This window comes from Colletes gigas, unplaced genomic scaffold (genome assembly GCF_013123115.1).
Source record: "Colletes gigas isolate AHSC1104 unplaced genomic scaffold, ASM1312311v1 Colletes_gigas_Sc00015, whole genome shotgun sequence".
NCBI classification, from domain to species: domain Eukaryota; kingdom Metazoa; phylum Arthropoda; class Insecta; order Hymenoptera; family Colletidae; genus Colletes; species Colletes gigas.
The window spans coordinates 3057713-3084916 of record NW_025106644.1 but is presented as its reverse complement, the minus strand read 5'-3'; the positions used below and the strand labels follow the sequence as shown (position 1 = coordinate 3084916).

The following is a 27204-nucleotide window of genomic DNA, read 5'->3' as shown; positions in this document are numbered from 1 at the left end:
GCGATGTCTCGTTTCGCCATAACACGCACTCCCTTCCAAGGGCGTCGTTGCAAGGGTGCTAGGAAGGGAGAAGATGGCGTAGGATTCCCAAAAACTCAGTTCGTTACAAGAGTCGAACCAAACAGCATCATGACTTCTTCCTCACACTTTTCACATTCTCACATCGTCAACCAAACACATACATTAGTTTCAATCCTGTGCAAATAAATATATCATATAATCAAACTCACAAAACTCACTATCCTCCATCTGGAATATTAATTTACTTCGGAAAGACGCGAGCCCTACGTTGGATTGTAATTGCATCCAACGGATACCGCGAACCGCAACACCAAAATCGCCTATATGGAGGGGGTTGGACAGTTATCGACCGCTAGATGATTCATTGACTCATGGAGGTCGATCGATTATCGACCGATAACTGATTAATCGACTCATGGAGGTCGATCGATTATCGACCGATAACTCCTTAATCGCCTTTGAGGGTCGATCGATTATCGACCGTGTAATCGATTAATCGACTTATGAGGGTGGATCAATTATCGACCGATAATCGATTAATCGACTTATGAGGGTCGATCGATTATCGACAGATAACTCCTTAATCGCCTTTGAGGGTCGATCGATTATCGACCGTGTAGTCGATTAATCGACTTATGAGGGTTGATCAATTATCGACCGATAATCGATTAATCGACACATGAGGGTTGAACGATTATCGACCGATAACTGATTAATCGACTTATGAGGGTCAAACGATTATCGACCGATAATCGATTAATCGACTCATGGGGGTCGAACGATTATCGACCGCTAGTCGTCAATTAATCGACTTTTGAGGGTCGATCGATTATCGACCGATAACTGATTAGTCGACTTATGAGGATCGAACGGTTATCGACCGCTTAGTCGATTAATCGCCTTCGACGGTCGATCGATTATCGACTCAGGGAGGTCGAATGATTATCGACCGCTAGTCGATTAATCGACTCATGGGGGTCGAACGATTATCGACCGATAACTGATTAATCGACTTATGAGAGTCGAACGATTATCGACCGATAATCGATTAATCGACTCATGGGGGTCGAACGATTATCGACCGCTAGTCGTCGATTAATCGACTTTTGAGGGTCGATCGATTATCGACCGCTAGTCGATTAATCGACTCATGGGGGTCGAACGATTATGGAATCGCTAGTCGATTAATCGACTCATGGAGGTCGAACGATTATCGAACCGCTAGTCGATTAATCGCCCCATGGGTGTCGAACGACTATCGACCGCTATTCGATTAATCGATTTTTGAATGAAAACAGTTATCGACCAATTTTCATTTCATTATTTTAATCTTCAGCGGTAGATAAAGTCCCAAGATGTTACGATGTGCAATTACAAATGAAATTTAGTTGTGTAAAATGTAATTTAGCGTTTGCCACCGCGTCGAGAAACGGCTGAGGGTGTTCCCAGCGTCTACCAACTTAAAATATAAGTTGTACAACATCGCAAAATTCCCGACGAAAGGGGACGTCAACTATAAAATGTACGATCTCTCGCTTTCACAGCAAAAGTATTTACGACACAATTTGTTGGAGATTAAATTTAAAAACTTAAAGAGCGAAGCCGTGGGTAACAGCCAGTCCTTAATAAATTTTACGTAATCGCCGACTTAACTAAAACGTCTGACCCAGTACGGTTCCGCCGTTACTTCCAGGACTAATCTTTCTTTCTACCCGCGGCACGTCTCGCGCTCAATCTTCGTTCCCGGAGCCGAATTAAAATGGAACTTTTGCTCGATATCTGCGGGAACGTGTGTGGAGGCATAACTCGAGGACTCGTTCTCTTATCGAGCATTCCGTGCATCCATCAAAGTATCCGACTATTCGCGGTATTCGAACGTGCACAGGCCACGACGTGGACTGTAAATCGTGTTTCTTTCGTGACGAACCATCGCACGCGATCTCTTAACCCCCGCCATATTGTCGAGCACGTTACGGAAACGTGACGCCATGTTTACACATGCATGTGTGCTCTGTTTGCTCGCGCGAAATAACGAGCACTATCGTCCAACACTCTTCGAGAGTCAACCGATAAATATAATTTGTTTACAAACATAAAATAAAATAAAAATTTATTATCTAGAAATTCATTCCTCTTTCGAAGTGGACTTGCTGAAACGAAACATTAAAATTGAAACGGTCCATCCGGGTCGATAATTACTTTCGAAAAAGCTGCTTTTCGCGCGTTAAGCCCTGCAATCCTCTTTACGAGGTCGACGTTACGTTAAATGAATCTGGTCAAAAGATACCCGGAAGTTACGTACAGAATCATCGCGGTGCAACTGCCGAGGGAATCGGATGACACGTGTTTCGCTGAACTAAGGGAGTGGGGGGATTGGAACTTCAAAACTAGATACAGCACCGTGTTAATTTCGCGAAAGTACGCGTAGAATCGTTGAATTCACTTTAAACCGTGTTCCCGACGCGCGTAAAGGATGCACGACACTTACGAGCCATTTAACGTAATCGCATTACCGATCTTGCTCGCGTCAAACTCGTCCGTAACGAGTTACTCTTCCGTGGGCCGGCAGATGTAAAATTAACCAGAGTTCGCCCAACGAGCGTGGAGCAGACGTGCAGTCGAATAAATACGACGAATAAAATAAAGTCTTTGAGTCCATTTTCGATGTCTTCGTATCTCATTCGAGATCGGAACGAACTCGATGTCGATAACAAATGCGGGGTCTTTAAAATTTCCAATGAAGGTTGTCTCTGGGAACCTTTTCGAGTACAACACCCGTCAGATTCAGAAATTGATACCCTTCTTGGAGTCCAAGATAAGAAGACAAGGCGAGCCATAATTTTCTCGACAAGAGAAAGGGGTAGCTTTTTCTTTTGTTTTTTGGGGGGGAACTGAGAAGCAAGCAGTTTTTTTGGAGAGGAATTTATTTGGAAATGGAACGAGTGCTGGGAGGTTTTTATTATTTATTTTGCATGCTTTTAGATGGGGGAAAGAACGTTTTTGTTTGGGGTGAGAAGCAAGCAGTTTTTTGGAGGGAAATTTATTTGGAAATGGAACGAGTACTGGGAGGTTTTTATTATTTATTTTGCATGCTTTTAGAGGGGGGAAAAACATTTTTTAAGATGGTGGATGGAAGAAGATGAAGAGAGGATTTAAAAGGTTGGTATTAAAATTTAACAACAATTTTTACGAGATTCGATTTCATTATTTATGTTTTTGTTGTGAATCAATTTTAATACCAATTTATTTCCCCTTTTTCCCATAGATTTGTGTTAATTTATCTTGATAAGTGTGGGAAACCAATATGGCTGACATGTCGATTGAAAGTTTTATCGTTCTTAAAAATCACCTTAGAATTTAATGTCTATATTAAAACTATAATTTCTGATTTAAAAAAAAGTGAATATTTGGGGAAAACGTGATCTTTGATCCTTAAATTATTTCGATCACGTGAAAATGAAGATTTAAATATTTAGACAGAAGTTTGAGAAACCAATATGGCCGACATGTCAATTGAAAGTTTTATCGTCTTTAAAAAACCTCTGAGAATTTAGTATTTCTATTAAAACTATGATTTCTGATTTCAAAAAAGTGAATTTTTTAGCCAAAAGGTTAGTTTCAATGTAATTTTCAATTCTTAAAGTAACTAAATCTTATTAAAATAAAGATTGAAATATTTAGGGAGAAGTCTGGGAAACCAATATGGCCGCCATGTCTATTGAAAGTTCTATCGTTCTTAAAAAACCCCTAAGAATTGAATATCTTTATAAAAACTATAATTTCTGCTTTAAAAAAAGTGAATATTTTGGCAAAAGGTGATCTTCAACCCTCAAAATAATTGAATCACGTGAAAATAAAGATCTAAATATTCACCCATAACTCTGTAAAACCAATATGGCCGCCATGACAACAGAAACTTATATTGTTCCTTAAAAAATTTACCTCCCTCTTTCCCATAACTTAACAAGATAAATTACCTCACGAATTTATAGGAAAAATGGAAGTAAATTGGTATTAAAATTGATTCACAACAGAAAGATAAATTGTGGAATCGAATGGCGTAAAAAATTGATGTTAAATGTGCTTTTAAAAAAGCTGTATTTACGACGAATGACTCGATATAAAGAGTTGGTATGCATGTTCAATGGAAGAAGAAGTGGAGGAAGGTAATCTCTATGGGTGAGAAAAGAATTTATTGTTGTGGTCCAGATAGATGGAATTGTTACTATAGAATATGAAAGTAGAATAAATTATTTATCAAATATTTGATGGAGTATTCGTTGGGGGGAGAAAAATTTAGTGGTTTAAATATATTATTATCCACACACTCTTTTATGAGTTCTCAATAGTATTATAGTAACATTGTTGGTACTAAGACCAATATCTCCGCGTTTAATCACGTATCTGCTAATTGGGCTCATTAGTAAGGCGTATCTGGTAGATCGTGCCTTCGAGGCAACGCGATTAATCGTTTGAACAATCTATTCAAACTAATTATCTACTAATAAATTATCGATTAATTCTGGGCCATTCCAACGATGATATCTGCAACAGGGAATGCAAAGTTTGTTTGTATAATTATTATTATTGCAACAGAAAATAGGAATTTATTTACATCAGTTGTTTTAGAATTTTGATTGAGCTAAAATAAAAGGTTTGTTTTCTTTTGAAGAAACATGGAAGATATTCCCTCGTCCCTGGTCGGCCCTCTGACACACCGTTGGCAGAGAAAAAAGGCGAACCGAATAGATTACTCGTCTCGAAAATTGATCACAGCCCCGAGGCTCGATCACTTTTCACGACAAATCTGTATTGATTTAGAGCCGCGGTGTCAAACACGCGAGACCTCGGTCCCCGGAAGCTTGAAATTGATTTTATTAAAACTTTTATGCTCCGTGGTACGTGCCTATGCGAGTTATTTTCTCTTTTGACGATCGATAAGACTTTTGCCAGAATAACTAACGAAAATTTAACATCTGTATTAAAATTAGAATTTTTTTGACAGAAGGGATCTGTTTCAATGTAATTTTCAATTCCTAAATTAAGTGAATCTTGTTAAAATGAAGATTGAAATATTTAGGGAGAAGTTTGAGTAACCAATATGGCCGCCATGTCAATTGAAAGTTTTATTGTTCTTAAAAAACACCTCAGAATTTAATGTCTATATAAAAACTATAATTTCTGATTTTTAAAAAAGTGAATATTTGGGGAAAAAGTGATCTTTGATCCTTAAATTATTTGGATCACGTGAAAATGAAGATTTAAATATTTAGACAGAAGTTTGAGAAACCAATATGGCCGCCATGTCAATTGAAAGTTTTATCGTTCGTTAAAAACACCTGAGAATTTAATATCATTATTAAAAATATGATTTCTGATTAAAAAAAAGTGAATTTTTTGGCAAATGGGTCAGTTTCAATGCAATTTTCAATCCTTAAATCAGCAGAATCTTGTTAAGATGACGATTTAAATATTTAGGGAGAAGTTTGAGTAACCAATATGGCCGCCATGTCAATTGAAAGTTTCATCGTTCTTAAAAAACCCCTTAGAATTTAACATCTCCCTTAAAACAATAATTTCTGATTTTAAAAAAAGTGAATATTTCCGCAAAAGGAATTACAATCCTTAAATTAATTCTAAATATTTACATATTTATATTTATATGACTATGTAAATCCACATCTGTAGTTCCTTGCATATTACATCTTTGTACTAAAGGGTTTAATACCCGTTAATAAATGAATAATAATAATAATAATATAAGTCTAAAAAACCAATATGGCCGCCACAACAACTGTAAGTCGTATGGTCTAACCAAAAACTCCCCCCGAAAAATCGTATTTTAACCCATCATCCATGACTCTGTGGTCAGTTTGAAGATCCAACAAATTGGCGCGCGAATTTTCGCCGATCCTTGGATCTAGGAGGCGATCGACGAACTTCGTAACAGCGAATACACGCGACTTTCCATTAATCTCCATCGGGACCGGTTGAAAACGGCTTACACCGCGCCTTACGCCCAAAATCAATACGGGCCTGCATCGCGTTCCCATTATTAAAGATGCTAGCTGCCGCGGGGATACGATTGTTCCCGTAGTGGCGGGTTGATAAATATTCCGGAGAACAATCGCCGGGTAACGACGACGCCAGTGTCAGCTTGCGCCCCGATGCACGAAAGGAGACGACGCTTTTGTACGAGTCGAGCACGTAGCTTGCATTAGCGTTACACGGTAGAACAGTTATAATAGCTGACAGGATTCCAAGGAGTCGGTAATCGACGTGCTGCCCATACAGCTGTCCGAGCGCTCGAAATTCGAGACGAGTAGAAGTCGTTTTACGTGGAACCGGGCCAACCATTCTCTCGATCGTACGGGTAATAACTACGAACAAGAGTAGAATCCAACGTAAAATTCGATTCGTCCTTAAATTTCGACCGATAAGCCTTTCGCGAACTTTTGACGTCGATAAATGAAATTAAAATTAACATTGTATCGACCGTTGGCCAATTGATCGATTTATTGGGGGTCGATCGATTATCGACCGATAACTGATTAATCGACTTATGAGGGTCGAACGATTATCGACCGATAATCGATTAATCGACTCATGGAGGTCGAACGATTATCGACCGCCAGTCGATTAATCGCCTTTGAGAGCCGAACGATTATCGACCGCTAATCGATTAATCGACTCGTGGAGGTCGAACGATTATCGACCGCTAGTCGATTAATCGACTCATAGAGGTCGAACGATTATCGACCGCTAGTCGATTAATCGACTCATGGAGGTCGAACGATTATCGAACCGCTAGTCGATTAATCGCCTATGGGGGGGTCGAACAGTTATCGACCGCTAATTAATCGATATGTGTTTTGGAAACTTTCGTTAAATTGAATTGAAATTGTTTTGTGTTCTTTACTCCACGGTGTTAAAATGGCGCATGGGCATGTATATTTCGTCAATATGTGGTGTATTTAGCTACGGCGAGTGTCGATAATCGCGTGCAATTTGATCGATGACTGGGTGAACGATAGAATAGTGCATGGAAACATTATTGGACCGTTCACAACATTCAGCGTACAAATTAATATCGATAAAACGTCAGAACGCGACCGTTTCAAATTTAGAAAAATTATTTATGTAATATGAATTATATAACTTGTCGAGATATTAAATTCTTTAACGTGGCTGCCCTACATAAATTGATATTACCAAAACGTAGTATCGAAATGTTCAATTAAATTCGATGCTCGTACGGTCATGAAATTTGTATTATTAATTTCGGGTACAAGTTTGCAAAGTATGATTAATGTTTACGGGAACGAGGATGGTATTTGAGATCGCGGGGGCGAAAAACATTCGTAAAGGGAAGAGGGAACGATGCATCTTTTAGAGATAGTTCAACGATATTTCGACTCTGCAAAGGTCCTTAAAATTTATTGCAAATCTTTGGAAAAAAGGAAGACCAGGATGTTCTGCCAACCCAGGGAAAAATTTTAATCGGAGATTCTAGATGCCAAAATAAGACGAAAATCAAGAATACTAATTTGTTGATGGAGGCTCCGTTAAAAAGTTATTAACATTTAAAGTTCCACCCGAACTGAATTTTTTTCTAGAAAATGCGCAAGATTTCGAGGATAGGTCTATTCACCAAAAATTATTGTAATCGACCCCCGAAACCGAAAATAATTTTTCCAAAACGATTTTGAAATTTTTTTTTCCGTCGAAAAATTTCACACCTTCTCGAATTTTTTTATAGAAAATGGATAGGATTTCGACGATATATCTAATGATACAAAATGATTGTAATTGACCCTCGTGGCTGAAAATAATTTTTCCAAAACGATTCGAAAAGTTTCTTTTTCGTCGAAAAATTTAGGCGCCGAATTGAATTTTCAATAAGGAATTTTTTTCTCGAAAGTGCGTAGGAATTCGGGGGTAATTGTAATGACAAAAAATGATTGTAATCGACCCCTGCAACCGAAAATAATTTTTTTAGAAAGATTTGAAAACTTTTTTTTTCTTCGAAAAATTTCAGTACCTACTCCAATTTTTTTCTCGATAATGAATAGGATTTCGGGGGTATGTGTATTCACCAAAAATGATTGTAATTGACCCCCCGGAATTGAAAATAATTTTTCCAGAAAGATTTGAAATTGTTGAATTTAATTGTTAATAACTTTTTAACGAAGCCTCCATCAACAAATTGGTATTCTTCATTTTCGTCTTGTTTTGGCCTCCAGAATCGCCCATTAAAATTTTTCCCACGGTTAACCGAGCACCCTGTATACCCGTACTCTTTTTTGCAGTTATTGCTCGATCGAGCATTTGGCCCAGTTCCATGCAAACGATTTCTACTCATTTACTCGTTCCCCGATCGTGCTGCACCTCGTCCACGGTTCCGCGGGAAATCTATCGACACGCTTCTACGATTCGAACTTTCGCAGCGAACCCATAAAAGGTAATCGAAAGAGGTTAGGTCGCGCGAAGCACGTCAAATGTATCAAGTTCCGTGAAAAAGTTCGAGAAAAGAAAAATCTCGTTCGAACGCTTATTCGTCGAGAAGTACGTAGAAAATGAACCATAAATCCAACAATAATTCGAACGATCGAGTGTGTGTTCCGGTTACCGTACAATGGCCGGGATTTACCTTCGGATCCTGAGGATCGATTACGAATTATCCTTGGCACACGAACGCGCGACACGAGTTCGACGCACCTCCGCGGGACGCGTCTATTTTCTCCCCCGGCGTTTATTGTTTACGACCACGTTACGCAAACACAACGATATCACCGTGGGGTAGATTCGATTTCACGATTGCAAGGGATGTTCCTTGGACGTTTATCGCGACGGTTTGCCCCCGTTGGAGCGTCCCGAACGATTGCCCTTGGATCGCCTTAAAGACTAAACGACAACAAGAATACCGCGATCCCTCGAACGATACGGCGACACTACCGGAGGTTTACGTGCGCCTCTGCGTGCGCACGCGAATATTTTATGCACGCGTACGTGTCCGAAAACTCGATGTCGAGCCCGCCGCCGAACGCGAGATTTAATTGCACCGTGAACCGCGGCACGCGATCCCCAACGTACGAGAAAATTGGTCGACCAACGGAGGCGTTTCCAACGGAATTTTCGTGGCCCGGCGACACACAACGCGCCAAGGCGTCGAGTAAAAACTCGCCTCGACACGAATGCTCGTTACCCTCGTGTCGACGATCCCACCGGAAACTGGCCCACCAAGAATCGTACGCGTTCAGATTCCCTTAACAGAGACGCGCGTATTTCGTACAGAGACGTAAACGACGGAAGAAAAAATACTCCGAAACGCGAATTAGTAACATCGAGATCGCGAGCGCACAGTGTCGTCGCGGAGAGGGTAATGAACCCTGGTTGGTTTGTGTATCGGATCGCGAATAAAAACCGATCCGCGCGACGAGATATTTCGCGTGAACGCGATGAGATAACGTTTCGTTTGTGCTCACCGCAATGCAGTGATCTCCGCGCCAGTATCATGCAGAGCTTCCCTCCTTCGTTGCTGCGAGACTCGTGAAACGGGGGTTGAACGAGGGCTGCTGTTCGTGACAGGAACCACCGCATAACCAGCAGTCACGTTTCGTGTCGGCACATTTGTCCGCGGAACGGTCACTTTCTACACCGCACCACACGCGTCCCGGCGGAACGAACGCGACGGGGCACAGTTTGATTGTCGGGGGAACGCGTAGGGCCGCCAATAAACGCGTAAAACCGTAAAGTTTTTCGGGCTCGCGGAGCCGTCGAATCGATGTGTGATGTTACACTTCCCAGCTGTCTTTTTTGATTCTGCGGATGTGCTCGCGTGCGCCGCCATCTGGCGGCGGTTTCGCGGACTACGCCGCACGGAATTCGGCGGGAACGTTCGAAATACGCGCGAAAACGTTCGAACGTGCAACGGGAACTAGAGCGATCGAGAAAATACTATGCGTATCGTATTCGCTGATAAAAATGTACGTAATTGTTACGGGAAATTATAAAAAATAATATAACGTGACTAACGTAATGCTGTAATCTGTTTCGAAATGTGTGCAGAAGGATATAATAATAATATCGGTTTGCAGAACAGATTATACTTTGTGATATAATTTATTTGCGTATATAGTCTCATTTTCCACAGCATTATATAAGAACATAATTTAAATTTGTAATTTTACGTTCTTTAATCGTAGTATTAGTGTTTAACCGTTATGTCACGAAGCTTTGTCGCATTTCGTTAGTAATGAATAATCATATCGCAAGGACTTAGCTTACAAGCATTTCATTACGTATCCCCCTGTCACAAGTGCGGTAAAAATGCATTCGTCCTTGTAATCGATATATTACAAGCGTTATATATCTTCGTATTTACATAAAAATTAAAGGGAGGTAAATTGTAGTAGAATTAAGTCACGCATGTTTTTGCCAACATATACGTATGCATAAGTATATAAATCGGTCGTGTATATACGAGATTAAATAATCTTACGAAAAAGTTAAGTCACCTTTCATCGACGTTACAACGATTTTATCTTGCAATGTGTCTTAATAAGAATAAATACAGAGTGTTCGACTAACCGTGGGAAAAATTTTAATGGATGATTCTGGAGACCAAAACAAGACGAAAATCAAGAATACCAATTTGTTAATTAAGGCTTCGTTAAAAAGTTATTAACGTTTAAAGTTCCGCGCACGCAGCGCGCGCGGTTCCCGTTTCACAGACGTAACTTTAAACGTTAATAACTTTTTAACGAAGCCATAATCGAGAAATTGGTATTCTTGATTTTCGTTTTATTTTGGTCTCTAGAATCACCCATTAAAATTTTTCCCAGGGTTGATTGAACACTCTGTATAAGCCAGTGAAGGATGTAATGTTTCATCCAGTAAAATATGTGAATACTTGTAAATCAGAAGAAAAGAAAAGACAATTAAGTAGATCGTTAGATAACGTATGTGACTAATAGTCCCAACTAAAGATTTAGTCTACCGTCAGGAAAGAAATACTATAGTACTCGAATATTGCCTGTTCACAGAATCAATACGTCAAGATATATCGTTCGCCCGCGATTATACATATATAAATACATGATTCGAATCTTCGTTATAGAAAAACACAAAATACACGAAATCTAAAGTAACCGGAATTTAAGGCCACAAAATTTCTGTCGTAATAATAATATTTATTATCTAACGGGACGTATCTGTTTACAATAAAATAAGCTGTACAAACAGGATGGAATGTTTCGTTAGCTTTAAGTGCTAAACGTCTTTCTAGAATGTTTGTTACATTCTTGGAATAGCTATTATCGTACAAAGTAGGCATTTACAAGGTTACGCTAATCGCGGCATATTCGATCAATTAACTTCATGCATTGTATATCATTTTTGACAAAACAATTGAATATCTTCGTTTCTTTTATATATTGTCAAAATGTACAAATGGTTGAATTTCACCGTTCAAGCAGCTTCGTATCTACTTTCTTATCTTATTTAATACTATATGTATACAATGTGCTAAGCATAATGTGGTTTTTTTTTTTCGCTACAAGTTCTTAGAAAAACATACAAGAAGAACTCTGTTCTATGTCCAAAGTTCTTGATCAGTTACGCGAATAGATCATGGAACAGATACGTCTGAAATATATTTTATTTTCTATTAAGTTTGAATATATTCTTATATTAAATAATATGGATTTCATAATAAATAAACGAATCGATCAAAAATAAAACAGATTACATATTTTACAGCGACCATAATTCTTCTTGCTATATCTTCTAATAGTATGATTAATTTTTTAAAATCTTCCAGCTTTCTGCCTGTACATTCTTTCTTTCTTTTTTTTTCTTTTATCGACACAACGTATTCTCTAGTCTTTATTACTACAATAAAAGATCCACAAGATATTTTCTAAATGCGAATAACCTGTGAATACTAAGTGTTTAGATATTGCCTTATGCAACCGAGAAAAGGAAAGAAATATTAATCTTATATTGTACACAGTGTTACAAAATATTGAAAAAGATTAAACTGATTCGTTGTAAAAACTTCATAGTGTAATGTGAAAAGTATAATAAACAAAGAAACTTTACGTTTCAAGAATAGAAAAAACAATAATCTTCCTTTCAAATTTAAAAATGTACAGATAAATTTTTAAATTAACAATGATTTTTTTCAAACAACGTAGCATCATTGTATATGAAATAGTTTTCTAAGTCTCGTTTTTAGAATTCCTTAATCATATTACTACTTTTTCTGATTGCTCGTTTTATAAAATAGTTCAAATTAAAATTCAATGTTTCGATAAATCATAACAAATATCATATAAAGCAACTTATATCCTTCTTTTAAACACTTTATACTTTCGTTTAAAATTTTATCACTTAAGTCCGCGATCTTATATTGTTCGTAAATTCCTTTGATAACAAGGCATTCTCCGCGCCATCAACAAATTAGGATATTAATTAATAGATCGTTACTTTATCTTAAAATTATTTACAGTTAATATCAGATTAATATTTGTCTATCGTAACAACCAAAATTTTTTTTTCCCCCGGAAAAAAAAAAGAAATACCTCTTCGAAGCGTAATAATCAAAACATGGAATTACATGTAGAAAGTGAACAAGTTAATAAATTGTAATTCATCAACTGCTCCGAAACAGCATTTGAGATTACTTGTAAATGTTTTGTTAAATATAGCTTATAATTTTAAAAGTGCATTATGCGTAAGATACTTTTGAATTATTGGTAACAGTTAAGTAATATTTAAACATACTTTTCATTGATTTGTCTCAATGATGTAACTAGCAGTCAAGAGACACCTAAGTCTTCAGAGTGCAGAAAAATGTTAATCCTGTTAAACAGTTAATCGTATTAGACAGTATACATGTTTTTTTTTTTTTGTATCTATGTGTATGTATATATGTACATTATATTACAGATATCATCATGAAAAGGGGTATTTCGTGCTAATCCACTCCAGCAAAGCCTTGTGAACCTTCGATTGCTTTTATCAATTTTTCCCTGAGTTGCTGATAATTTTCGTAAGGAGGAAGGTCAATGCGATTAAAACTGAAATGGGAATATTACCTATTAAATCACGTACCTTTTTTTATGGTTCAACGGAAAATTCTGCGTTGAGATTCGATAACGTGCAAAAGAAGCACCTAACCCCTCCGACCAGCCGACATTTTCACTACTTCCGGCAAAACGACTTATTTTATAAATCGTAATTGTACCTTTTGAGTTTCAATGTCACTGGAAATACTATCACTATCCGAATTCACTTTAGAAAGTTTCTTCAAGGTCATGACTTTACTTCTTGTTGCCATGGTGACTCAGCTAACAAGTTGACCGTTACAACGAAAAAATGAATTCGAACCGTATTTGATTCGTATACAGTGTGGAAAAATTTTATCACAATTTTAAATAAACAAAGCTATTCTGAACTGATTCTGGAATCCATGACATCCAGAAACTTTAGAAAGACAAGAAACTCCCGCGCAAAATTTTCTTCAAGATCACGACTTTACTTCTTGTTGCCATGGCTACTAAGGAGGTTAAGAAGTTGATCGTTGGAACGAAAAAATTAATTCGAAACGTACGTATGTGATTTGTACATAAAACTTTTATCACAATTTTAAATAAACTAAACTGATTCTGAGATAACATCAGAAATTTTAAAAAGTAAGCTTGAAGAAACTCCCGCGCAAAATGTGGTTATGTCTGAAAATTCTCGAGTTCGGTACGTCGGTAGATCGGAGAGATTAAGATGTGAATTTTTGAGATCGTGTACTTACCAAGTATGAGCTCTCGGATAATTGTCCGGTGTACCCCATTTTTCGATCGTGAATAACTGCGGCCCGTTGCTACCGTAAAGTTCCTTAAAACCGTTCATCGGTACTCGCGATGTTCCGGTGACAAATTGTAAAAGCCTAGAGCGCATTTCATTGCTAAACGAAAGTACCACTCGCCAAAACCACTGAACGACAATGTGATTAGCGTGATAGTCCCCTTTGTACAACGTGTTCTGTTTCCAGTCTTTCACGTCAATATGTTGTATACCGCACATAAGCAATTCCAGTTCATGCTCGTCAAATATTTTTACCAATGTCGGCGGTACAAGAGCGTTAAATCCTTCCAAAAATGCGTTCATTTGTTCTTGGACTCTCGATACGAATCGCCATTGTATAACTAAACCTATGTATTCGTCTTTGTTTACGTCTGTTAATGGTATGTTAGCGCCATCCGGCTTAAGTTCTCTTTGGGAGGTGTGTCCAAAACTTTCTTCGTCGACGCAAAATGTGAGCTCTAATTCGCTAGGATCGTTTTCTTTTATCCACAATAACGAATTGTAATATTCTGAGTCAACGCTTTCCATGTCTTTCAAGTCGATAGATTTACCTAACATCATTTTATAAAATGGCCGAATGAAAAATGCTGAAAATAAAATAATCTTCTTTATATCTATGCTATATAAAATATTGTATGCTTCTGATGTAATTGAAATAATTTTTACCATCTAACAGTTTGCCGTGGTAGACAGCCATACCAGCTATACGACCAATAAATTTAAAGTAATTTAGATGTTCCTCGTTGCATACTCCCGAGAAAGGATTAATTTGTAGTGTATAATTATCCCTAAAAGTATTTTAATTGTGATTATTATTTATATATCAGTGTACATAATAATTTAGCGTATGATAGACTTACGTGGCGGAATATTCGAACAATCCATAATAGGGATTGAACATTTCTTTAGATAATAGGAAAAACCATTCTCGAGCAAGGCCTCCGTAATCCAAACCGATTTCTCCTTCAAATTCAACCCACAATTTTGTTTTCAATATTTCCACTCTATTAACAGAACTAATTATACGATACGAATCTTCCAGGATGTTATTTCGGCCAACTTTTATTTCAAATTTATTAGGAACGTTATTCTAAAAAAATAACACAATAATTGCTACGTGCAAAAATGGTAGTCAAATTTCAGCCGTCGAATACTTACAGGCTTTCTCAACTGAGACTTGAGATATTCATATTTTCGTTTATAATCTCTCGAATATGGAACAGCCTATAATGTGACAAAATAATTTAGTACGTGTTACAATTTATTTGAATCGAAGTTTAATTTATACAATTGCAAACTAATGTACTTACCGGGCCAGCAATTTGTGGATTGGACATGCGTGGATCTTCCCACTGAGTTGTTCTTGAATCTATCGCACAAAGAAGTATAAATCAAACCTGAAATTCTTTGTGATAATTTTTAATAAATGTGAACATACTGTGATCGATGAAAAATATTCTGCCATCCGTATGAACCCTTTCCTCCCAACCTTCGGGAAGTGGTCCAAGCTGGTCTAAATCACTCCTTGGTGTAGTTGAAGGAGCAATGTGATTAGGTATCGAACTTGGACACCCTGTTCGAGGATCGATCCATGTCGTTGTCCTATTAATATGATCGATAAAAAATACTCTACCGTTCGGAGCTAATTGCATACCCCACCCAGGTGGCATTCCATCGTTGCTTGACACTGGAAGCGTGGGTTTATGCATTTCGATCTAAAAATCACAACGCTCGATGTTGAAACAAAATATTTTGTTGCAGTTCATGTGAATGCCAATTGCATTGGATGCAGTACTTGCCTGTTCAGAGGATCGTCTAGACCCAGCTGGACTATCCACATTATCATCAGTCTGTAAGCATAACATGAGAATATAGTACCGTAAAACTACATAATTCCGATCAAAATAAATACTAATTTACACCACAAATATGCTGATCTAATATTATCAGGCAACTCTGCAAATAAGGTAAATTATATCGTAAATGTTTTTTAACACTTGTCGACAGCATCATGCAGCGTGCTAATTATTAGAAGTAATTTAAGAAACATAATTCTGAATCATGCACAAAAATTACGTTTCCGTTTAAGTAAGACAAGGTAAATATACAGCACAGAAACGTATAGTAGAAAGTATATAATTTTTAATCGAAAAATTAAACGAATACAAGTTACCGGAACACATAAAACCATTAGAGATCCTTCTTGATAATTTATTTTATCGCACGCAAACGTATGACGAAGTTTCGTAGTTAATACTATCTCGAATGTATTAATGGAAAAAATATTGTTATAAAAAGCAATGTTTTGTATGGTAAATGCGGTTTCTTTATAAATTGTATACAGGGTGACTAACCGTGGGAAAAATTTTAATGGGGGATTCTAGGGGCTAAAATAAAACGAAAATCAAGAATACCAATTTGTTAATTAAGGCTTCTTTAAAAAGTTATTAACGTTTAAAGTTCCACTTGCGAGACGGCACCTGCGAACAGCTGCGCGCGCAGAACTTTAAACGCTAATAACTTTTTAAAGAAGCCTTAATTAACAAATTGGTATTCTTGATTTTCGTCTTGTTTTGGCCTCCAGAATCCCCCATTAAAATTTTTCCCAGGGTCGGCCGAACACCCTGTATTTTGCACGATTTGTACAAGAAACTATAAAAAGAAGCATTTTACAAAACTGAAAATAATCGTGTCTACATGTACGAGTACCTGGTCTTCGCATTCACTAAGGTAGCCATGTTGATCGACAGAACGTCCAGAGTCTGAAGAAGTATCCCCAATACCCCCTCCCCTATGATTCTCAATGTCATAATCTCTTGCTTCCGAATCTTCATCTTCCTTGCGGAGAACTTCACCATCCTTACACACACATGCACAAAATTGCTACATACTGCATGCCAATTATTCTTTTAGTAAGAGATTTATTATGTCATGTCTGGGTCATTCGTATTCATCATATTTATTGTTAGGTAAATCATGCACATCTAACTGAATTGATTAGTTTGTTATTATTATAGTTATTTGTTACGATGTTACAGCATGTTACCATAAACACGTATCAAAGCATAAGCCTATAATTAAGGAAAATATAACGCGTCCATGATTATTAAGCTGACGTATAAGTAAATTTGAGGCAATTTTCGATTTTTGTTAATTTACATGACCAATGCAGTTATGCATTATTCTGTGATGTTAAACACATAGCATAGGAAGCAATAATGAGAATATTTACATAATACTAGTGCTCGTTCTACGTTTACGTTATTTATGAAGATTTTTCCCGTATTTTTTTTATATAATCGCGTACTTGAAAAGAATGAAGTAATGCCTGTATTTTGTGCGTGTGTGTGTGTGACTATTTACACACATATACTTTACGCAGACTATGAACATTATAATAAAATATAAAAGGTAATATATTTTCATGATATGGAGATTTGAAAGCAAAGAGTGCTAGCTACGCAACATTGTAATCTACGCGTTTGACAGAATATTGGAGAATGATAAATTAGCAACATATACTACATAAAATAACATTTAGGACGTTTATATAAACATAATTAATTATTACACTGAATGTCAAACAATTTGTTCTGCTAACAAAATGTATGCCAGCTATTTAAAAATTAATGCAAATAAATTAAATAACAAACACTACATTTCTATACTTTAAACTTTAATAGTCATTTTACTGTAAAAGTGGATGTCGTGGAATTTTCACTATATAAAATTTGTTTGCAGATTTTACTTTGGGACTTCATGATGCGAATCGTAATTATATATAAAAAATCGTTAATATTACCTGGTTGATCGAACTTCTATGTCTGTTTTCGTTATCCGCGCTAATATGAAAACGTCGTTGAAACTCTGTCGCAGCAGTGCTGAAATTTCGCTCAACTGCAACATTTGCACTGGGCGAAGTATTACTGTAAAAAAATTTTAATGGTTTAAAACAATTAGTATTTATGCCTTGGTGAGTGGCTGGATTAAAATCAAATATAAAACGCGCGAAACTCGTATATCTAGGACTTGTTATTATATCTATTACATACGATTCTACTGGTCGTTCCCATTGAGTAAATCGTGCTATATGATTAACATAATACGTTCGCCCGTTTGCATCCTGCCTTTCTTCCCATCCTGGTGGTAACGGTGGCAACGGTGAGTCAAACACAACCTACAAACAATTTCACATAAAACATTATTTTATACATAAATACATAGTAACGACCTCTAAAATTTTGAATTTAAAGCACAGTGTACACGTAACTGTCTGCATAGGACGGTTGACATTTACTGGTTGAACCATTTCCCACCCTCCTGAGTCAGACGCAGCATCCCCATTGTCACTGTCTATGGTCGATGAATCCGAAATATATGCGTGGTATACTTCCAAAGTACCTTTCACTCTCGAACGCTGACTGGAATGATTACTAGCCATATCCTCGTAAGTTATTCATTTTGCATTTGCAAATGAAAGGTACGAAAGAAACGTTTTAATGAACCAAATATAAAGATTTGTGAAATGCAACCAATAAATATGAACGAAGTATTGTTTAAAAATTGTGCGTAATAGTGTGCATGAAACGATCAAAATGTAAATCAATTTTAAATATAAACTTACACGAAACGCATAAAGTAAAATATGTTATTATTCTCTTACAACTATTATTTATGGATAAATGATATTTGAAGATAAAGCTTAAAGTATAAAACTTGCAAAATATATCAAAATACACAGCTTGAAGCGCACATCGAAGAAAATACTTACCTACGTGGTCGAAGTAAATAACGTCTAGCAGGGATCGTTTGACCCTCTTGCTCTTTAGGTAGATGAATTAATGTTAATTCCACCATTCCGAGAAAATCATCTCTTGTCAATCTGTTCTCGTCAAAAACTTGTAGCACCAATTTGTGATCGACAGGCTTAACCTGATGGATACAAGCTTTTTAACATTTTATATTCGTCGTTATTATCATCGAAAAATGTTAATAACGTACTCTAAATACAAATTCCTCCTCCCATACTGGATTCAAAGTCTTTTTTTTGGTTTTTGTAAGCGCAGAATCCACTGTCTGATCACCGTTTACAGTATTCAAGTCGACGCGTACGTAAGGATCGCTGGCACCGAAGATGTCTTTCTTGGCTAATTGGTGCCCAGCAATTACCTTTAATCTCAGCTTGCTAGTAGCCTCATCTCTCTAAAGAGATTGCAAAAGAATCAAAAACTAAATTATTGCAATCTTTTACAAGAAACCAAGTACAACTGTACAATAATTTGGCTTTATCGTTATAAATATAAGTTTTCAATACATTTAAAAAGAATTAGAGCTCTATTTACGAGCAATTAATCAAACAATCGCTGTACTTTTGTCCAAGTGATTGGGAAATAATTTTTTATTAATTTCTGTGCATCCGATACAATAAACTGGCTTTAAATTATTTTATTATGGTATAATTGGTTTAATAATAGCGTGTACACGTACGAAATACAAAATATACAAAGAGCACGCGAATGTACACGTAAAATGTTGAAAACAGGTAATCCGTCTTAGTTTGCTTGTGTATGTACAATATAAATATAAAAGAATTGATATTGGCAAGTGTGATCCGCGTTTCGGGATAAATAAACACTACGAGGGGCAATTTCTGTTTTGATTCCCGTGTACGCGGTATAGTCTTTCGTTTGATGCAACGGTATCGTTAATCGTCAAATCAACAACTTTCTGGAAGTAACACCCTTTCTGGAGCCTATCAATCAAAAATCCAACCTGTACTTGTCAAACTGTCAAAATAGTTACGTACAGATTCTCCGTCAACTCCGGGCGGCGGATTATATCCGTAAACATGTTCCTCTGCCATTAACGTTATGTATAATTTATTTGTTTCGAATCGTCGACTTCTGCTTCTTACAATTTAACGAGGTTCACAGTTTCTTATGTGCCATCAAGAAACCTATTTTGGCTTAACCCCTCTCCGTTGCTATTGCACGAACGAAACGGATATGACATACTCGCGTTTAAAGATGGCCAGCTTCCTTTTAAATATTCAAATATCGTTGAAATTTACCCTTCCCGTTCGATACCATTTTCAAACCGCTAAATTCATTCTGTTATTCGCGATACTAGCGTGCACGTTAAAATGCACGTTCGTTCCGGTCGCGAGGATTCTATCGACGACGAAAAATGAATATTTTTAGAATGGGGATGCCCCCAAAACGATCCCGTGTACCGCTAAAAACGACAGCTTCTAATGCGCCTGCGAACGTATCTGCGAGTTTTCCTAGACATTTTTTTATTATCGTTTGTAGCGAGTTGCGGAATGTTATGAAAATTATATTATCGGCATGAACAGAAACTTTTCTCGACGTTTCCGGTACGTTTTAACGATCAAAACGCGTGAAAGTGACGCATGGTTTGGAATGCATTTTTCTCGACTGTTTCTCGGTATCTCGTCGCATTGTCTTAATATTGAAAGGATTTCACGTTGACAGCGATAAGGAGATTGTAACAATGCGTATGATAATCTTCGGTTATTTTTTCATTCAATTCTACATGTAGATACAACGGTATAATTGTAAGGACAAACTATTTAAACTGTTAAGTACAATTTTAACATGTTTATATAATTTTTTACATACCGCAGGTTCTGCCAACGACAATCGTCCAGGTCTTCTATTATCTGGCAATACTCGAGATCTAGAACGATGCTCGTTACTCCAACTATAGGACCGTTGCCTTTGCGGAGGTGATTCTACACCAGCATATATTGGGTAGGTCAATGTTCCTGGCATCTTGTATTCTTAATTGCGCAATATGTTGTGCACAGACATTAAGATAATTTAATGTGTTTGTTACATGCGTTCTATTTTCTACTTTTAATATTTAGTAATGCAACTGTCTTTAGTACTTGTACATGTTAAAACTCTTCGTGTACGCTCGTGCGTAGCTTTAACAGAGATTAAAATGTGTCAATGACTAATCTTGCTACTCTCTGTTATATAAGAATTTATTTCTAGAGTAGAACCACATATTCAGCAAACTTCTAACACAAATTTTAAACAACCGAAGCTTGCAACACAAGACAGAATATTATTGGAACTACCAATTTTATATACATATGCACACTATCAAACCACGAGTTTGTAACAAATTTTAATCAAAGGATGCAAAGTAGAACACAAATACGATATTTATATGTTTAATCGATAACTGATATTTGCACGTAATTATTAATGAGTTAATCACGGATATATTTTTATTTATATTTAAACTTTTAACGGAAAAAAGTATAACAATATGTAGTCGTCCGTAACAGCAAAATCACTAATTTCCGATCTGAATCTTAAATATAATATTCACTTGAGATAAGAATGCTTTTAAATCATTGACGCGATAACGCGCAGTTAGAACACGGAATTAACTAGTACATTGAAACTTTGATAAACACACATATTTACAGGTAATTCTTCCACGAACTAAAGGCATATCAAACAAAAGGTGTGAAAAGCGATTGAAATTGAAAATGGTAAAATTAGGGCTACAATTAAAAGCTTGTTAAGTGTACTGACTTACATTCTAAATATTTGTGTATCATTTTATGTTACATTGGGAAAAATTTTAAAGGGAGATTCTAGAAGGCAAAATAAGACGAAAATCAAGAATACCAATTTGTTAATTAAGGCTTCGTTAAAAAGTTATTAACGTTCAAAGTTTCGCGCGCGCAGCTATTCGCAGGTGCCGTCTCGCAAGTGAAACTTTAAACGTTAATAACTTTTTAACAAAGCCTCTATCAACAAATTGGTATTCTTTATTTTCGTCTTATTTTGGTTCCTAGAATCTCCCATTAAAATTTTTCCCAGGAATGATAATTTCAATTGATATAACTTTCGTATTCCTTTTATAGATATACGATGACGCTTTCAATGTTTTTAAAAGTCAACTTTCGGCCGTTTCTGAAGAATTCGTAATCGTTTCAAGGAAAAATGTTCAAAATTTATACCTTACCGAACTACCGCTTATCGACATGTGAATACGTGGCGCGTTGAATATTTACATTTAAAACACTTCGTAAAGACGCTTCTTTTTTCGCAATTGAAATAACGATACATTTGTAAATATGTACATACCGTTATTGGTTAATAGAAAATAAAGGCGTGAATATCAACGGTTGATTTTATAATTAACACGCGTGCGTTTGGGTTTGTTTTTACGTATGATATAGGTTAACAGATGACGGATGAATGTTGTTCTCCGGTTGAATCTTATTCTTTATAAATTATAACGATGTTGAGAAGACGGAAAGTTAATATCAAAGCTGTCAAAGAGCTGGATGCGTTTCCCAAAGTTCCTGAACCGTATGTTGACAAAACTGCAGTTGGAGGGACTTGTAAGTTTCGTACAATGTAATTCGATATCTCGTCCACGGCCGAATATAAAATTGTATGTTTTTACTTGCAGTTTCCATATTCACGATCTGCACCATTGTATATTTAATAATAGCTGAAACAGGTTATTACCTCGACAGTAGATTAGAATTTAAATTTGAACCGGACACAGACATCGATGCGAAGCTAAAAATAAATATTGATATAACTGTCGCAATGCCATGTGGTCGCATAGGTGCAGATGTGTTAGATTCTACGAATCAAAATATGAAAGGCCATCAAACGTTAGAAGAGGAAGATACGTGGTGGGAATTAACGCAGGAACAAAGATCCCATTTCAAAGCTTTAAAACATATGAATTCTTACTTAAGAGAAGAATATCATGCCATTCACGAACTGCTGTGGAAATCTAATCAAGTTACCTTGTATAGCGAAATGCCAAAGAGGTATAAAAAACAATGTTTCCCGGTATATAAGAATATACTGTTACAATTACAGAAATTTACTTATACGTTTGTATATTATTAGAACTCATCAGCCTAGTTACGCCCCAAACGCGTGTCGTGTTTACGGTAGTTTAAATGTTAACAAAGTCGCTGGAAATTTTCACATAACGGCTGGAAGATCGTTGCCTATTCTCAGAGAACACATACACATTTCAGCTTTTATGACCGGTAATGATTATAACTTCACTCATAGAATAAATAAGTTTTCGTTCGGAGGGCCTAGTCCGGGTATTGTCCATCCTTTAGAGGGAGACGAAAAAATTGCTGACGACAGTGAGTTGAGACGACAGATAAAATACAATTAGGAACATCGTGACGTGTATATTTACAGAGAATTGTATTTTAGATATGATCCTATATCAGTACTTTGTAGAAGTAGTTCCCACCGATATACAAACTTTGTTTAGTACTTCTAAAACGTACCAGTATAGCGTGAAGGATCATTATAGACCTATCGATCATCAAAAGGGATCTCATGGGATTCCAGGGATCTTCTTCAAATATGACATGAGTGCATTGAAAATAAAGGTCACTCAACAACGTGATACAGTGTGTCAATTTTTAGTGAAATTGTGTGCCACGGTCGGAGGTATTTTTGTTACAAGTGGCAAGTATTCCTTTGTTTAAACTACACGATTTATCAGAGATAATCTAAACCTATTAAACTTTGCAGGATTGGTAAAGAATATTGTGCAGAGTTTCTGGTACATTGTGTGCTGCAAATTTCCAACGCCCAAAGACGTGAAAAGTGATCAGAAATATCCGATTCCAGCGGCTCGACAGAAGTTTCGAGTTCCTGGAACAATAAATCTCTTGGATGTTCCTACACCGGAAGGTGTAGACATCATTTAAACTACGATGAAAATACTATTGTAATTTAATTTTTAAATGATTTCCAGACATTGCATGATACTCTTACATTCATAATATTTGTAAGCAAAAATGGCCTTGAATAATATATTTGTAACGATCTTGTATATAACAATCGATTATTAATAATAGTAATTTTATATCCATGATTTATCTTTAGAACCTGCTGCATGGTTCTCCATTTCTCCTCATTTTCTTTAATAGAATTAAGAGATCGAAGGAATTTTGATTCTGAATAATATAGGAAGAGAGAGATTGAAAGGATTAGAATTTCTTCGACCTCTGATATTTCGCAAGTTCAAGGTCGTTAGATCGTGAGACACAAATTCCTACTCGAATAAACTATCATCTAAAGAATATTTTGCATATTTTTTAATGTTTTCGATATTTAAAAAGTTCATTGGATTAATTGTTATGAAGTTTGAATAACACTTGAAGGATTCGAAAAAGAATATATTTGGCGCGACGTATTCCCCTCGATCGTCAAGAATTATGGGTAGTTGTGTGGAAACATGGAAGAAGAAATGTCGAGTGATAATCGTGCCCTAATCGCGTTAGAAAAGTTTGATCGAGAGATACTTGCCAAGTATAATTTACGTTTGTTAAATCGATGCGTTTATGCTCTGTCGTCTTTGTAACAAAAGCATCGGTCGATTGGTAATCTTCGCATGCGCTTGACCGAAGTATTCGGCAGGACGGAATTCATTTTATCCTCGAACGGGAGTGCGTAAACGTAAACTTTCAGAAATGGCAGATATTAAACAGGAACACAAAGGCGAGGACACCGACAATTATGGAATGGGTAACAGCGCCGATCCAAAGAACATGCAAGAATTGACGCAATATGTGAGTCAGATAAACGCAGTTCATTGTTATGACATTTTTCTTTTTTTTCGTTGTCCCAATATTTCTAATCGATCATTCCGCCTTTTCTTTTTCTGTTTAGGTACAAACGCTATTACAGAACATGCAGGACAAGTTTCAAACAATGTCAGATCAAATTCTCGGACGAAATATCCTTTTCTCTTAAATCGATTGCGTTTCCTCGACTAACCTCAAAAATGTAAATAAAATTTACATTTTATTTCGTATACGAGTACCTTGTACGATAAAATGTTAATTATTTTGCGTTTGATTGAGTTTGTTTAGGAAAATCAGGTATTAATTGTATTATTTCAATAAAGGAAATATAATGTGTCCTTAATAAGAAACAATAGATGAAATGGGAAACAGAATAGACGATCTCGAAAAGAACATTGCGGACTTAATGACCCAAGCTGGAGTGGAAGGGGGAGAAAAATAATTGTATTCTTTACAAAACATTGATATTTGAATAAGGACATCTTTATCGACATCTACAGATATCATGAAACAAGAACATTTGTAGGATACTAAAATGCATCTTTTGAATACAAAAAAATAAACTAACAATTTTTACAATAACTTTATAAACATAATTCACTTTTTATTTTGTTTTTTTTTATATAAGTTTTATATGGTACAATGCACTGTCGAACATTAAATTAAACATACTTAACGGTTAAAGGCATTGTTAGCGACTTCTGATAGGCAGGGATCGGTGGTACTGCTTTAAATACAAATCTCGTTGAAGTTTTGTGTCCAGAGATCGCTTTCATCTAGAATTATATAAAATATTTAAATTAACCATTGTTTGAAATTACATAGATTTGTGCCTGGTTCTCACAGGCTTTTCTTTGTTAGACTCAGATTCTGTTTCTTCGGAGCTGTCTCCGTACTCTTCGATCTGTACAGATTCCGAAGAGTTTGTTTTCAAGCTGGACTTTGTAGAATCCTGCAAATGCGTTCATTTAACTATCAGACGTCAATATTGAGTATTATTTAACTTACTATAGAATCAGCAGTACGACTGCCCAATTTCTGCGGAGACATAGGGGAAGATGCAAAACGACTGGCTAAGTTTGTGAGAGAGTAAGCCTGTCTGAACGAAGTTCGGCCAACGGTGGTCAATCTGGCAATAGAATCTGGTACCCTCATCGTTTCGCGAAATTCCTAAGTACAATTATAAATTTCATCTCAAAAAATGGGAACACAAGTATTCGGAGGACTTTTTATAAATTAATTTCAATAAAATACATATAACTAGTCAGGCAAGAATTTACCCCGTTCATGTTTCCTCTTGTCACTTGGAAGTCCTGCGAGAAGAATGTTAAAACAATCCTAATTTTAAATCTATGCGATTGTAGAATAGATTTGACATAATTTGCGAATATAATATTTGACTAGAATAATTTACAAATATTACGCGTCTCACCTCTAGATCTTTAGCTTCGTCGATCTCTGCAATATCTTGGTAGGCTTTCGTTAACAATTCGAGAGTTTTTGAATGGAAGCTTAACTGGATAACGACGAAGTCTAAAAGGACAGTTTTCAAATCGTGCAACTTTCGCTTCTCGAACGAGTCGATTTGTTCTTCCAAGCCTTTTACAACTCGCGAAACTTCGACGGAAGCTTTCATGAGTTCCGATTCCGCTTGCGACTATTCAATCTTAAGGACGTAACAAATCCGACGAAAATATACATATCTGTTTAATTACATTTATAATGAAGGATACAATCATTTGTTTGTTTCTAGGATTTCGTTCCCTGAGCCTGTCCAGGTGCCTTTTCCTCGTCAACTCCTTGTCCCGAGCTGTGAACGTGTTTTTAACATCGTCGCGGGCATGCTTGCAAATCGTCGAGTACTGAGAAAGGGGAGCGATTATTTTCGCGTCGAATCTCTGTACTTCAGCATCTCTGATAACAACAAATATTAATTGCAAATTATAGCTCGTAACTTGTTTTATTTTTTTTTTATTTTCTAGATTTAAAAAGCAGATTCGTGTACCTGTAGTCGCCTATTACCGACAAGGTCGCCGAGAAATTCGTCAACCCATTAGTGAGCGATCGATTTACGGTTTCCGATTGCGCGTAAGCTTGTACCGCTTTTGCGATTTCGTCACCTTTGTCGCGTAGTCTGCAAATAATAAAACGATCAAGCTGTTCGTGTTAAACGACGTTGCGACACACCATGGAGAAACAAAAGAAATAATCGATGTACAGGCCGTTGTGCACAAACCTTGCCGCTTTTCTCGTGTACGCTGCAAACGTCGTGCACAGCTCGGCGAAATGTTTCTCCACGTTGGATATTCGGTCTTGTACAAATTTAGCTTCGTGTTCCCTGAATGTAACGAATATAACACGTTGACTATTGATTCAAATTTGTAAAAAGAAATTTACGCTTACCAGACGCTGCTTTGGGACCTCGAGCGTAACATCTCGCGACGTACAGTTTTTTTTTTTTTTTTTTTCAAATTTGAAACGATCGATTATTCGTGTGAAACTAGCACGCTTTCAACATCACGTTCGCTCGAAGTCCCCGCTGACAGTTTACTGTTGGCAGGTGGTGCATTGTGACCACAGGTGAGGTCGATTTTCGTCTATACTCTGTTTCCCTTAACTGCCTTTGTACGCTTTCAAGCGTATATCGACAAAACTCGTTATTTCAAGGATAGGTCGCTTTAAAAATTATTTTCCAT

At 36.5% G+C, this 27204-nt stretch overlaps 4 protein-coding genes across 11 annotated transcripts; 2 read left to right on the top strand and 2 right to left on the bottom strand.

The window, feature by feature from the left end:
• Positions 1-10836: 10836 nt before the first annotated feature.
• On the bottom strand, positions 10837-21015 carry LOC122399844 (E3 ubiquitin-protein ligase Nedd-4). 5 transcript variants are annotated; one of them, XM_043400851.1, is made up of 16 exons: positions 20526-21013; positions 18886-19086; positions 18656-18816; positions 18155-18317; positions 17937-18061; positions 17687-17810; positions 16594-16743; positions 15684-15734; positions 15323-15599; positions 15195-15253; positions 15043-15108; positions 14745-14974; positions 14551-14672; positions 13832-14471; positions 12961-13103; positions 10837-12885 (listed from the first exon to the last, which is right to left on the bottom strand). In XM_043400851.1, exons 1-15 carry the CDS (start codon positions 20676-20678, stop codon positions 13001-13003), a joined length of 2625 nt encoding a protein of 874 aa, XP_043256786.1. In that variant the 5' UTR covers positions 20679-21013; the 3' UTR covers positions 10837-12885; positions 12961-13000. The 5 variants fall into 5 exon arrangements, with proteins under 5 accessions (XP_043256786.1, XP_043256787.1, XP_043256785.1 ...); XM_043400852.1 differs by having other exon boundaries at positions 10837-13103; positions 18155-18305; positions 20526-21015; XM_043400850.1 differs by having other exon boundaries at positions 10837-13103.
• LOC122399845 (endoplasmic reticulum-Golgi intermediate compartment protein 2) lies at positions 20167-23866 on the top strand. Of its 4 annotated transcripts, none has more exons than XM_043400859.1 (9): positions 20167-20260; positions 20363-20461; positions 20531-20657; positions 21347-21445; positions 21791-22273; positions 22345-22717; positions 22800-23050; positions 23124-23384; positions 23451-23866. In XM_043400859.1, the coding sequence occupies exons 5-9, from the start codon at positions 22171-22173 to the stop codon at positions 23627-23629; spliced, it is 1167 nt and encodes a 388-aa protein (XP_043256794.1). In that variant the 5' UTR covers positions 20167-20260; positions 20363-20461; positions 20531-20657; positions 21347-21445; positions 21791-22170; the 3' UTR covers positions 23630-23866. The 4 variants fall into 4 exon arrangements, with proteins under 4 accessions (XP_043256794.1, XP_043256793.1, XP_043256792.1 ...); XM_043400858.1 differs by having other exon boundaries at positions 20204-20260; positions 20379-20461; XM_043400857.1 differs by lacking the exon at positions 21347-21445 and having other exon boundaries at positions 20210-20461; positions 22109-22273.
• Positions 23867-24142: 276 nt separating this feature from the next.
• Positions 24143-25088, top strand: LOC122399842 (heat shock factor-binding protein 1). Its single transcript, XM_043400849.1, has 3 exons — positions 24143-24493; positions 24594-24658; positions 24860-25088. Exons 1-3 carry the CDS (start codon positions 24395-24397, stop codon positions 24948-24950), a joined length of 255 nt encoding a protein of 84 aa, XP_043256784.1. The 5' UTR covers positions 24143-24394; the 3' UTR covers positions 24951-25088.
• Positions 25089-25156: 68 nt separating this feature from the next.
• LOC122399840 (protein FAM92A-A) lies at positions 25157-27013 on the bottom strand. The gene is made up of 9 exons (XM_043400847.1): positions 26912-27013; positions 26745-26846; positions 26514-26642; positions 26242-26422; positions 25941-26165; positions 25789-25821; positions 25517-25678; positions 25353-25460; positions 25157-25284 (listed from the first exon to the last, which is right to left on the bottom strand). The coding sequence occupies exons 1-9, from the start codon at positions 26941-26943 to the stop codon at positions 25171-25173; spliced, it is 1086 nt and encodes a 361-aa protein (XP_043256782.1). The 5' UTR covers positions 26944-27013; the 3' UTR covers positions 25157-25170.
• Between the last annotated feature and the right edge of the window lie 191 nt (positions 27014-27204).